General features: G+C 45.0%; 1 protein-coding gene across 1 annotated transcript; it reads left to right on the plus strand.

Annotated features, from left to right (window-relative positions):
- Positions 1-30: 30 nt before the first annotated feature.
- On the plus strand, positions 31-12,477 carry LOC124115334. Its single transcript, XM_046476270.2, has 9 exons — positions 31-208; positions 1,568-1,731; positions 2,234-2,332; positions 3,634-3,700; positions 5,394-5,477; positions 6,172-6,330; positions 7,772-7,907; positions 10,439-10,571; positions 11,129-12,477. Exons 1-9 carry the CDS (start codon positions 53-55, stop codon positions 12,387-12,389), a joined length of 2,259 nt encoding a protein of 752 aa, XP_046332226.2. The 5' UTR covers positions 31-52; the 3' UTR covers positions 12,390-12,477.
- The last annotated feature ends 1,032 nt before the right edge of the window (positions 12,478-13,509 follow it).

A 13,509-nucleotide genomic window follows, 5' to 3' on the forward strand; every position in this document is an offset into this window, starting at 1 on the left:
TCGATGGCTGAAGAACGTAATAGGGAAAGGGAAGTAACTGTGGAAGACAGTAATGTGTATTGCAATAATGGCAACCGAATCGACATCGTTTATGCAGTTTGACTACTGCAACCTCTGTAAAATAAGTCACAAGAAACGAAAGAAGCACATCTACTCTAAAAGACATCAAGAAATATTACAAAATATACTCAAGAAGTTTGAGAAGAAGGTAATTACGATAACACGATGTGGGGACTTAGGTATTGCCAATGAAACAAGTCCGACTATCAGTAGACCATCGCTTTCACACAAAACATCTTGTTCTAGGGCTGGGACGGGTAACTCGGGTACCCGGGTCGGGTGGGTACTGAGTAGGACCCGGGTACCGACAGGACTACCCGGACCCGTCGTTAGTCACGTGATATATTGTTTAATGACAGAAAATATCTAGAACTCTATGGTTACACTACGAGTCACTAATGTTCGCATTTCTTTCTGACTATGCACCCATTCCTTCTGATTTTTCATATGGTTGAATAAAGATACAACTTAATTCAGCTTCAGTGTATGAATGACCAGATTGTTTAATACATGTGTCTAAATACGTTTTGCCAGTGCTGTGTTCAAAATGTTCTCAATCGAACATTTTGAGACATCTCCTGAGACCTACAGTGGGTACCCGGGTAGGGTCGGGTAATAGGGGAGTGGGTACCCGGGTAGTAAATTTGGACTCGTTCCAGCCCTATCTTGTTCACAAAAATCCTTGATCGGCAACACTGCAAAGCTTAATTCCCTTACTTGTCTCGGACTGCCGGGCATGACTCTCGCTTCACTTCGGTCCTGATGGTTCTTTCTTCACTGTTCTTTTCGATTAATAGCGTAGTTCTATTATAATTCCTACCAAAACCAAGTTATTTTTCATAAACAACTGGTCCAAGATGAGCTGTGTGTTACACGTAAATGATGGCCTTCATTGGCAGTTGTTCCAACTCGTTTCGTGAGTCCGGTATTCACCATCTTCCGGAGGCAAGTGAGTTAATTGACTATAAAAGTCCAGTTTCCACCCTTGCTTAACTAGGCTGGTATTATGGAGTTACTTTTTGGCTGGACTAACAAGTCTATGCATAGTCCAATCAAAATCGTGCACCGAAATTGAAATCCGATTCGTAAACTGTCGTGCAGATTTCGATCGATTGCAGGATTTGCAAAGCATGTGCACCGCCAACTCGTTGTCAGCAGAGATTTCAAAATCTTTTCATGTTTTTAACCAAGGTGCTCATGTGATTTGATGCATTTCGCGATATAAGACCCGTTTTATCACAATATAGATCTTGATTATCCATCAGATCGTCCTGACTGGGCACCGCCATTTTGTGTGAAGCAAACGCAAGTGATACGAGAGTTGGAATCTGATTCGTCCATAGGAGAGGTTTAGAAGGGACATAACTGGTAATAGCCACTGGTGGCGCTATGATCGAGTCCAGTAATTCCAGCCTAGTTTGGCAAGGGTGGAAACTGGACTTTTAAAGTCAGTTAACTCTCTTCCCTCGGGAAGATGGGTATTCACTAGCTTCATCTGATGTTGCAGATACAGGACGGACGAGTGTGTATTGACAACCCTGGTGTTGAACCGCTGGGGTGGGAGAACGGAGCGACATTCTGGTGTTACTTCTGTCAACTGGAGGTCGGCAAACACAGGGCCGAGACCGACTGTACAGTGAAACATGGTGGACTTATACTCCACTTAGCCAGGTGAGCTTCAGCCTGTACAGCCACATATAGAGGACTAACTTTAGTGTTGTGTTTTGTGTTACAGTACTGTTGCATGACTGTGTTTTTTGTGTTTTTGTTGCAGTGGTGTTTTGTTACCATGGTTACAGTGCTGTTTTTTTATGTTAGTTTTGTGACTTGTTTCAGTGCTGTCTCTTGTGTTACAGTGCTGTTGATTGTGTTATAGTCCTGTGTTTTGTGTTACAGTGCTGTCGATTGTGTTATAGTTCTGTGTTTTGTGTTACAGTGCTGTCGATTGTGTTATAGTCCTGTGTTTTGTGTTACAGTGCTGTTGATTGTGTTACAGTGTGTTCAGTTTAAGAGTGCTGTCGATTGTGTTACAGTGCTGTCAAATGTGTTACAGTTATGTGTTTTGTGTCACCGTGCTGTCAATTTTGTTACAGTGATGTTGATTGTGTTAAACTACTTTCGATTGTGTTATATAGCTTATAATTGTGTTACAGTTCTGTCGATTGTGTTACAGTGATGATCATGCGAAGAAGACTGGTGAGTTTTTCTGGAAGAATATCATTGACAAGAAGAAGAAAGCTAAATATATTCTCAGTCAAGATGATGCAGACAGGTGAGAGTCCCCCCATCCGATAGGTCCATCTAGCACTGACTAGTCTATAAGTCAGCTCACAACTCACTGGTCTTTTCAACTTTTCACTTGTCTTGGACAAGGGGACAAGCGTTCATTTTGAGACTTGATCTTGATATGAAGACTTATATGTGAGAGATGTGAATTGCCTCAAGCAGGGACCTAACTACTTATATCTCCAGTGGTAGGAGGGGGCACGGGTGGCCCAGTCGTCTAAGGCGCCACGATTCGCACTGCAGAGTTGCGTCCCTTGGGCACGCCAGAAACCTATGATTGTGGGTTCGAATCCCGGTTCGGCCCGATTATGTTTCTAGGTTTGTCAGCACCATACCCGTGCTCGTGGGTTTCACCGAAGTCTGAGATCTGCATCACTTCGGGCTTTCCTCCCACATTAAGCTGACATGCCGTGATATAACTGAAATACTGTTAAAAGGGGCGTTAAACCCACTCACTCCAGTGGTGGGAATGGATCTCACATGTTTGCTATGCTTTTGCTATATGAGTGAGTGAGTGAGTGAGTATGGCTTTATGCCCCTTTTAGCAATATTCCAGCAATATCACGGCTGGGTCACCAACATGGGCTTCACACAGTGTATCCCGTCAGGAATCCAACCCGGGTCTTTGGCATAACGAGCGAACGCTTTAACCACTAGGCTACCCGGCCGCCCCCTATTGCTACATGAAGTCTTCTATCTTTGCTGACCGCCTCTGTGGTCTAGTGGTAGAGCATCCGCCCGGAGAGCGGAAGGTCCGGGGTTCAATCCCCGTCCGCATCATACCAAAAGACGTTAAAAGATGGTACTTGTTGTTACCCTGTCTGGCGCTCGGCATTAAGGGGTTAAAGCAAGGAATGGTCGGCTCGGAGTCAGTATACTGTGTCTTAGTGGGGGATTCATGTTAAACTGCGGCATAGTATCTCAGTGAGCTAGCACTATAAATCGGCATCAGTCTGGTCTAGTACAAGCAGCCACACACACACACACGCACGTACGTGCATGCACGTCGCTATATAAGTGCAATAATCTTTGACGCGACGTTAAATCTTTGCTGTATATATGAAATAGAAAGGTTATCACGTAAGTGTGTTTTTGGATGTTATATATCATGTATTAGGAACGAACATTGTATTTAGCATCCCAAGGCAGGCTAGAAGTTGACATCCATAAATACTCTTCCTTAGTCCTTTTTACCCAACTCATTGCTTCAAAGCTTCATTAGGCGCTGGCAAGCATGCCTTGACACTTGTGCATCGATGCAGACACTGATTAACCCTGGTGTTGCAGGTTCAGCAACAAGGCTGACACAGCAGTGACCGTGTACAGACATCGAGTGAAGACACAGCTCTCACAGGTACATGGCAACCAGAGTTTACGTCATTCTGTCATTTTGTGAAGATCTGGGCCCCGTTCCACAAAGCCATCTTAGCGCTAAGGTGATCGTAACTCCCATACTTTAACACTGGCTTACGATAGTCATAGCGCTAAGATCGCTTTCTGGAACGGGTCGCTGAGGTAGAAAAGGTCTTCAGCAACCCATGCTTGCCGTTAAAGGCAACTGTGCTTGTCGTAAGAGGTGACTAACGGGATCAGGTGGTCAGGCACCCCGACTTGGTTGATGCATGTCTGGCCCAGACTCGATTATTTACAGACTGCCATCATATAGCTGGAATATTGCTGAGTGCAGCATCAAGTAACAAGCAAACAAACAAACTAATAAACTTGATGCTGAGTGCAGCATTAAACAACAAACAAACAGTAGTACCCACCTTTAGAATATTCTGTTTTCAAAATGTTAGTTTATGAGTGATTTCATGTTAATTATACCCCCGTTTACGAAGTAAATCGGGGTTATATAGCGTTCTGTTCTTCCGTCCAAGCTTTTGTACGGCCCATGACTTTTTAACCATGCACCCTAGCTTCGCCAAACTTACTACACACATTAACCACAATGAGTACTTGTGCCTTTTGCAAGTCTGAAGATTCTTAATTTTTTTATTTTTGCCGTTTCCATGGAAACATTAGAAACTAAAACTTTTAGGGTGGGTGTTTTGTACGGCCCATATCTTTTTAACCATGCACCCTAGCTTCACCAAACTTGCTACACACATTAACCACAATGAGTACTTGTGCCTTTTGCTAGTTTGAAGATTCTGAATTTTTTAATTTTTGCAGTTTCGATGGAAACATTAGGAACTTAAACTTTTAGGGTGGGTGTTTTGTACGGCCTATATCTTTTTAACCATGCATCCTAGCTTCACCAAACTTGCTACACACATTTACCACAATGAGTACTTGTGACTTTTGCTAGTTTGAAGATTCTTAATTTTTTTATTTTTGCCGTTTCCTGGGAATCATGGTGAAACATAAATTTTGGGTAGAATTTTTGTACGATCCATGTTTACAATATTATGTATCCTAGCTTCAGCAAACTTGCTACATTAACCACTATGATTGTTTTTATCTTTTATAAGATTCTGAAAGTTTTCTCTTTTGCTGTTTTCATGGAAACATGATGGAATTTAGAAATTTTGATGACTGGTTTTGTATAGCTAACATATTTTCCAAAATTGTTTCCACACATGTAGATCATCATAAGTATCTGTGCTTTGTGTTAGTTTGAATTTATGAATTCTTTACCATATCTGTTAAGGCTAGATGAAAATGATTAATTTATTGATTTTCTTATATGATATTGTTCCATTTTTTAGGTGTTTTTATATCAACAATTTTTGGTCCTTTTGATAATTCTTCTTATGTAACTCCTCAATCAAAATTTTATTCAAAGGTGTTCATGGTGATCTACTTCCTCGTAGTGAACACTGGTAACATGGGAGATTTGGGGAGGGGCAATTGCCACTGGAACTCAATCTTAGTTTTTAAAACATTGAAGTTAAAATCAGTTAGAAATATGTAATATTTCATTAATTAACGAACTGTTTACTATTTGTTGTTGACCAGCGGAGATAACAGGGGTATGTGAGCTTTGCTCACTTCTTTCTTGTTTGGTTAATGTATTCAGGATGCATGTGATCCGTCTGTTCCAGGTTGCAAGCAAGATTCGGAGTCAGGCTGCGGAGAGAAACCAGGTGACCAAGAGAAGTTTTGTGATGCAGCCTCCATGGATCAAGGTGTGTGAACAAGGGAGATAATTCTGCTGGTACATCTGTCAAGGGAGATAACCTGACTGTATCCATCTGATTGAAGTCCTCATCAGAGGGGTCGTGTGTCACAGGCGGTCAGAAATATGGAGTTTAACCACTACTTATTTTCACATGATTAATTATGTTTAAAAAAAAATAACTTGAGAGCGGATTGTTTATTTGAACAAGATTATCCAAAAGCCCATGTCAGGAATTGCTTGATATATATTAGGCTTCTTTATTTTAATGAACTTCCGAAATAAATTGTATGTAATGTACCGACTGTGAAGATCCAGGTTAGATTAGGTCTTCAGCAACCCATGTTTGCCGTAATAGGTGACTGTACTTGTCGTAAGAAGCGACAAATGGGATCAGGTGGTCAGACTCGCTGACTTGGTTGATTCATGTCATCGTATCCCAATTGCGTGGATCGATGCTTATGATGTCAATCACTGGATTGTCTAGTCCAGAGTCGATTATTAACAGACCTCCGTCATATCGCTGGAATATTGCTGACTGAGGTGTTAAAGAACAAACAATCAAAGTATGGTACTATGTAATATACTGATGACATTTAGTAGTCTCAGGTGAGAGGATTAGCGGGAATTTCAAAGGCTGCCTTGACACTGCTTTGTTCGTCCTGCACGTGACTCTTTTGTTCGAAGTTTCCTGAATTCTTTAGACATCTACAAAGCAGATATCCCAGCATTCAGCACCTGGTCATGTGACTCCCCGAATGTCCAGTAGTCATGGCAACTGCCATGCTGTCAGCGTGCCAGGAAAGAAGACAGTTTCAGCCAAGGCAGTTGGCCTGACGTCCATCAACCGTCACAGCGACAAGGTAGGCCGTCAGGAAATGTCATATTCGATGCACACTGTGGAAATTTCTGGTCAGATTGCATCCCCAGTACCTCAGGGAGTTAACTGTCCAGTTTCCACTCTTGCCGAACTAGGCTGGAATATCTGAGCTCGATTGAATTATGTCCTTTCTATGTCCCTCCTATTGACCAATCAGATCCACCTCTCATATAACTGGCATTTGCCTCAAACAAAATATCGGCACCCAGTGAAGACAATCTGATCGATAATCTAGATAGGAATGGGTGCCGTCTTTCTGTCCATCTGTCACATTTCGTTTCCGGAGCAGAACAAAAAAACCATGAGAGATGTGGTGAACGGGTGCCTTTTGATAGTTTGGGATTGTAAAAAAAATTATTTTTCTAGTTTCCATGGCAGCGACTTTGACTTAGATTGAAGATGGCGGATCTTGAAAACCGTAAATATTTCTTCACCAAACTTGGCACATAGATAGGTCTAGCAGAAAACTGGTGCCTTTTGATAGTTTGTGATTATTAAAAAAAATATTTTTTGAGTTTCCATGGCAACGACTTTGACTGAGTAAAAAGCTGAAACTTGAAGATTTCTTTCATGTGCGGAAAATGACCCAACTCATTCACTCTCCAACTCACTGTCATGGAGCTACACTGGACTTGTTGTTTACTGACCAAGCCAGTGCTGTAGCAGACCCCAGTCTTCTACTCAGATCATCAGATCACAATAATCTCTAAGTAAAGCAAGAACTCCCTTACTTCTGATTATTGTTTAAGTAATAACACAACTCATTACTAATAAAGCTACATATTCTATCATAAACTGCAGATGGCAAAACAACACCAGTAATAACTCTTTTAGTGCTGCAAATACGCCATTACAAAAAGGTCCATTGCATTGCACACAACTGGACATGTAAATATTGGTGGGGGATATGAGTATTTCATGCTTGTTGAATTGAGAAGTGCAAAGTACATCAAATCACTGGAGCACAATGATTAAAAACATGATAAGATTTGGAAAATATATGTTGATGCTAAATTGATGATACACTGCGAATCCTGCAGTCTACCAAAATCTCCATGGCAGTTTTCAAACCGGATGTCGATTTCATTACGCAGTTTTGATTGGACCGTGCATAGATTCGTTAGTCTAGCCAAAATATAACTCCATTATTCCAGCCTAGTTCGGCAAGGGCTGAAACTGGACTGGTCAGTTAACTCCCTTGTCTCGATAAGATGTCCGCTGCAATGTTGCTAAAAACAAACAAACATTTCTGCACCATCTGTCCTAGTGTTGTAAACATGTTACTGTGATGGACTTGTTGAATGTGGGCAAGGTGGAATGTTTTACATGTGCATTCAGCCACAATAATATATTTTCGATCTACTTTCCTAGTACTTCGATAAATAATTGTTGCCATTGAAAGCTGAGGCTTTTTTTCCCCCCAGCTTTCTGAAGTGGAGGATGGAGCAGTGGGGGAGGGCAATGTGTTCACTGGTGCCACGCCCCCCTGGTTGATGGAGGAAGACGAGGATGCTGGGTCAGGGGAGATAGGACCGTCATTGCCGGAGTATAACAAACACTGTAAGTATGATGAACACGGACAGGAAGACTAAACTACCATTTGGGGATAGCTTAATGATCAGGATGCCAGGGCTGACAATGACAGAGTATGTATCAAAGATTTATCATGTTGGTTTGAAGACAGTCCATGTCCCTACTGTGGATCAGGTCCAGGTCCTGCTGGGATCAGGTCCACGTCCTACTGTTGATCAGGTCCAGGTCCTACTGTGGATCAGGTCCAGGTCCTACTGTGGATCAGGTCCAGGTCCTACTGTGGATCAGGTCCAGGTCCTGCTGGGATCAGGTCCACATCCTACTGGAGATCAGGTCCAGGTCCTACTGTAGATCAGGTCCAGGTCCTACTGTAGATCAGGTCCAGGTCCTACTGTGGATCAGGTCCCGGTCCTGCTGTTGATCAGGTCCAGGTCCTACTGTGGATCAGGTCCAGATCCTACTGTAGATCAGGTCCAGGTCCTACTGTGGATCAGGTCCCGGTCCTGCTGTTGATCAGGTCCAGGTCCTGCTGGGATCAGGTCCACATCCTACTGGAGATCAGGTCCATGTCCTACTGTTGATCAGGTCCATGTCCTACTGTTGATCAGGTCCATGTCCTACTGTTGATCAGGTCCATGTCCTACTGTGGATCAGGTCCAGGTCCTGCTGGGATCAGGTCCACATCCTACTGTTGATCAGGTCCACATCCTACTGAGGATCAGGTCCAGGTCCTACTGTAGATCAGGTCCAGGTCCTACTGTAGATCAGGTCCAGGTCCTACTGTGGATCAGGTCCAGGTCCTACTGTGGATCAGGTCCAGGTCCTACTGTGGATCAGGTCCAGGTCCTACTGTGGATCAGGTCCATGTCCTACTGAGGATCAGGTCCAGGTCCTACTGTGGATCAGGTCCAGGTCCTGCTGGGATCAGGTCCACATCCTACTGAGGATCAGGTCCAGGTCCTGCTGTGGATCAGATCCAGGTCCTGCTGGGATCAGGTCCACATCCTACTGAGGATCAGGTCCAGGTCCTACTGTAGATCAGGTCAAGGTCCTACTGTGGATCAGGTCCAGGTCCTGCTGTGATCAGGTCCACATCCTACTGAGGATCAGGTCAAGGTCCTACTGTAGATCAGGTCAAGGTCCTACTGTGGATCAGGTCCACATCCTACTGAGGATCAGGTCCAGGTCCTACTGTAGATCAGGTCAAGGTCCTACTGTGGATCAGGTCCAGGTCCTGCTGTGGATCAGGTCCATGTCCTGCTGTGGATCAGGTCCAGGTCCTACTGTGGATCATGTCCAGGTCCTGCTGGGATCAGGTCAACATCCTACTGAGGATCAGGTCCATGTCCTGCTGTGGATCAGGTCCAGGTCCTACTGTTGATCAGGTCCATGTCCTACTGTTGATCAGGTCCAGGTCCTACTGTGGATCAGGTCCAGGTCCTGCTGGGATCAGGTCCACATCCTACTGTTGATCAGGTCCACATCCTACTGAGGATCAGGTCCAGGTCCTACTGTAGATCAGGTCCAGGTCCTACTGTAGATCAGGTCCAGGTCCTACTGTGGATCAGGTCCAGGTCCTACTGTGGATCAGGTCCATGTCCTACTGAGGATCAGGTCCAGGTCCTACTGTGGATCAGGTCCATGTCCTACTGAGGATCAGGTCCAGGTCCTACTGTGGATCAGGTCCAGGTCCTGCTGTGGATCAGGTCCAGGTCCTACTGTGGATCATGTCCAGGTCCTGCTGGGATCAGGTCCACATCCTACTGAGGATCAGGTCCATGTCCTGCTGTGGATCAGGTCCAGGTCCTACTGTAGATCAGGACCAGGTCCTACTGTGGATCAGGTCCAGGTCCTGCTGTGGATCAGATCCAGGTCCATGTCCTGCTGTGGATCAGATCCAGGTCCTACTGTAGATCAGGTCCAGGTCCTGCTGTGGATCAGATCCAGGTCCTACTGTAGATCTGTAGATCAGGTCCAGGTCCTAGTGTGGATCATGTCCAAGTCCTGAGGATCAGGTCCAGGTCCTACTGTAGATCAGGTCCAGGTCCTGCTGGGATCAGGTCAGCATCCTACTGAGGATCAGGTCCAGGTCCTACTATAGATCAGGTCAAGGTCCTACTGTGGATCAGGTCCAGGTCCTGCTGTGGATCAGATCCAGGTCCTACTGTAGATCTGTAGATTAGGTCCAGGTCCTACTGTGGATCAGGTCCCGATCCTGCTATGGATCAGGTCCAGGTCCTACTGTGGATAAGGTCCAGGTCCTTCTGTAGATCAGGTCCAGGTCCTACTGTTGATCAGGCTCGGGTCCTACTAAAAGATGCAGTCCAGGTTCTACCGTAGATCATATCCAGGTCCAGGTCCTACCGTAGATCAGGTCCAGGTCCTACCGTAAATCAGGTCTTGCTGTAGGTCAGGTCCAGGTCCTTCTGTGAAAGCATGAACTCCAATCATGTAGTCTTCATGTAGTCTCCAATCATGTAGAACTTCACATGTTGCTGCTCTAGAATTGCTAACAGCAAACTCAATGTGTTAAGTGTGCTATATGTGTTTTTCTTCAGTGGAGAGAGAAAAGAAAAAGAAGCTGCCAGCTAACCGTGTCGGTGCCAAGTTTGATCACAAGTCTGAGACGCCTGCATCGTGGCTGCCTTCCTTTGGAGGTGTCTGGCATCAGGGGAGACGACTCAATGCAAAGTAATTCACCCTTGCACTAACCATGGGGGCGGTGGGGTAGCCTAGTGGTTAAAGTGTTTGCTCGTCACGCTGAGGACCCTGGTTAGATTGGAATATTGCTAAAAGCGGTGTAAAACCTTACTCACTCTCTACACTAACCATGTGTCAAGCGACCTGTGAAGGTCTGGGTCAGAATAGGTCTTCAGCAACCCATGCTTGCCTTAAAAGGTGACTCTCCTTTTGTAATAGGTGACTAACAGGTTTGCTGACTTGGTTAATGCATGTCATCATATCACAATTGCATAGATTGATGCTCATGATGTCAATACCTGGATTGTCTGGTCCAGACTCGAATATTTACAGACCGCTGTCATATAGCTGGAATATTGCTGAGTGGGGCGTTAAACGACAAACAAACAAACAAAAATGTGTCAAAGAGATGTTTCTATGTATCAAGGAGAGTTCAACACTTCTAAAGAGAACATATTAACACCTTTTCACCTTACCATGAAATAGCTGGAATATTGCAGACTGCTGAGTAAAACAACATTCACTCACTTCATTCTTACTTCTTGCAGGATCCAGTTTGAGAGGAGGACTGGTGGAAAGGCAATGCAGGCAAGTTCAAGCATGTCCCAGTTGCAACGGCAGCCAGAAACAGTGATACCCTACAAACGCAAGAAGAAAAACTCAGAAACAAATACATCCACAGGAATTCAGCTCATCTCCTCACCACTGCTTAAACCCAGCCCACAAATACTGCATCAGTATCATGACAATGTAGCCATGGCGACGCCCATCTCATCTCCCTTTGTGCAGGTGCAGGGAGGCCGAACCTGGGCAGCTGTAGATGGTGTCGGAGTGGGCGGTGCTGACCGATTGGGTCAGGAAGGACAGACTTTGAGGGTAGGACCAGGAGGCAGCATTTCAGAAACCTCGGCCTGTGAGGGCGACACGAGTAGTGTCGAAATTAGGAACAATGATGAAGGATCGTATGAAACGAGGAAGGATGTGGAAGTTTCAAAACAACATACAGAGTCAGACACAGTAGCACAAGATAGCATTCAGAGAACACAGGCCAGTAATGAGACCTGTTCAAGTGTTTCGCAACCAGCATCCTCCCTGTCGTTTGTTCCAGTGTCTGTTAAGAATCAGCAGGTAAGAAGGGCTTCAGATGACAAGCCCTCAATAAAGAGGGGTCTGTCTCCTGTTGAAGTAGCTCCATACAAACGTAAGAAGCGGCCTGTGAGAGATACGGAACCCAGACAATCCACGAGTGGCGTGGGTCAGATGTTCACCCAGGCTTGTGACCACGCCTTCACCCAACAGATGGCAGCTCAAGGAAGTCGGCAGGCGTACCCGCGCTTCAACAACAACACAGCCCTATCTTCTGATCAGTCAATGATTCCACCTCCTCAAAGCCATTATATGACTCCCTATGGTGTCCATTCTTATCCTGGCCACTGTGTGAATACTGGTTCCTCCTACAGACCTACACTGGGTCCGTCTGGGCAGGCTGTCAGGGGAGGTAACCCCCACAATAACATGACTCTGGTGCAACCTGGGTTTCTAAGTAAAGACAGATTTCCTGGTTCCTCAGCACCAACTACATCCCATGCAGGTCCCCATCACGTTTACATGCCTGTCAGACCGCCAGTGCATCGTCCTGCTCCTTTTGGTTCCTCAGCACCAAATACATCCTGTTTGGGATCGCAACATAACTATGTCAGACCTCCAGTCCAGGCTATTGCCCAAGGTTCCTCAGCACCAGCTACATCTCAAGGGAATGGGATGAACTTGTTTCAGAGCATCAGTGCAGCAGTGAGACTGCCTCACTAACACAGTGGGACTGGAAGGAGTAAACACTGAAAGTGAACAATGTTCTATCAGTTTTGAGGTTGTTAATAAATTGTTGTTTTCAGTTAAATGTTTGTGTTTGTTAATTTTAGCATGGTGAGGTTCTGGTGTCCCCCCCGTCATGATATTGATGGAATATTGCTAAAAGCAGCGTAAAACCATACTCACTCACTAGCATGGTGAGTATGAGCGATGGGGAGCCCAGTGGTTAAAAGTGTTGACTTATCACAGTGAAGTCCTGGTTCTGGTTCCACTTCCAACCCAAACTGACGACCTGGAGTAACACTAGCGTCGCTAAAACTTTCTCTTCACCGCCTGTAGAGCCTTGCAGAGCAGTCCATATGAAACCTTGACTCATCTTTGAGCTGCATACTGTCCCAGTCTGGTCTCTTGAATCTCAGTGAATCCGTGAAGATTCCAGGGTAGAATAGGTCTTCAGCAACCCATGCTTGCCGTAAAAGGTGACTATTCTTGTCGTAAAAGGCGACTAATGGGATCGTGTGGTCAGGCTCGCTGACTAGGTTGATGCATGTCATTGATCCCAATTCCGTCGATCGATGTTCATGATATCAATCACTGGATTGTCTGGTCCAGACTCGATTATTTACAGACCACCGCCATATAGCTGGAATATTGCTGAGTGCGGCGTTAAACAACAAACCAACCAAACAACCTGAATCTCTGATGCTGTCTACACCAAGCTAGGCGTACCTGACTGACATAGAAGCAGAATTTGGCGCATTGCTGGATGTCAGAGTGGATGCTGTGCTCCTTCAATCAGTTTTGTACGGTTCTGCCTCCATTTGGTCTGAACCGAGAAATTTTCCGAGCGCTTTGGTATCGATTCAGTAGATGCACCAACCGAATATGATTTTCTTGTTGACGTGACGCCACACGTGGACGAGCAGCCCATGGGAAGTCATGAGTGTTGCCGTGTTCTGAAAAACGTCTGCAAAGAGATAATGTTGTGTTTCGATGAACATTAAAATGTCTGTCAACTTTGTTATGTGCCGTTCCTGTTTGCAGCATACCAACAGTGTGTTCACCAGACTGATGTTCAGCAAGCGGTAGCATTGCGTAAGCGTTATTTACGGTTAAACAA

This window comes from Haliotis rufescens, unplaced genomic scaffold (assembly GCF_023055435.1).
Source record: "Haliotis rufescens isolate VD_foot unplaced genomic scaffold, xgHalRufe1.0.p SCAF_34, whole genome shotgun sequence".
Taxonomy (NCBI): Eukaryota; Metazoa; Mollusca; class Gastropoda; order Lepetellida; family Haliotidae; genus Haliotis; species Haliotis rufescens.

Coding starts and splice junctions, on each gene's coding strand:
- LOC124115334 (XM_046476270.2), top strand. CDS start 53: ATGTGTATTGCAATAATGGCAACCGAATCGACATCGTTTATGCAGTTT. Junction 209..1,567: donor TCAAGAAGTTTGAGAAGAAG/GTAATTACGATA, acceptor CTGATGTTGCAG/ATACAGGACGGACGAGTGTG. Junction 1,732..2,233: donor CTTATACTCCACTTAGCCAG/GTGAGCTTCAGC, acceptor ATTGTGTTACAG/TGATGATCATGCGAAGAAGA.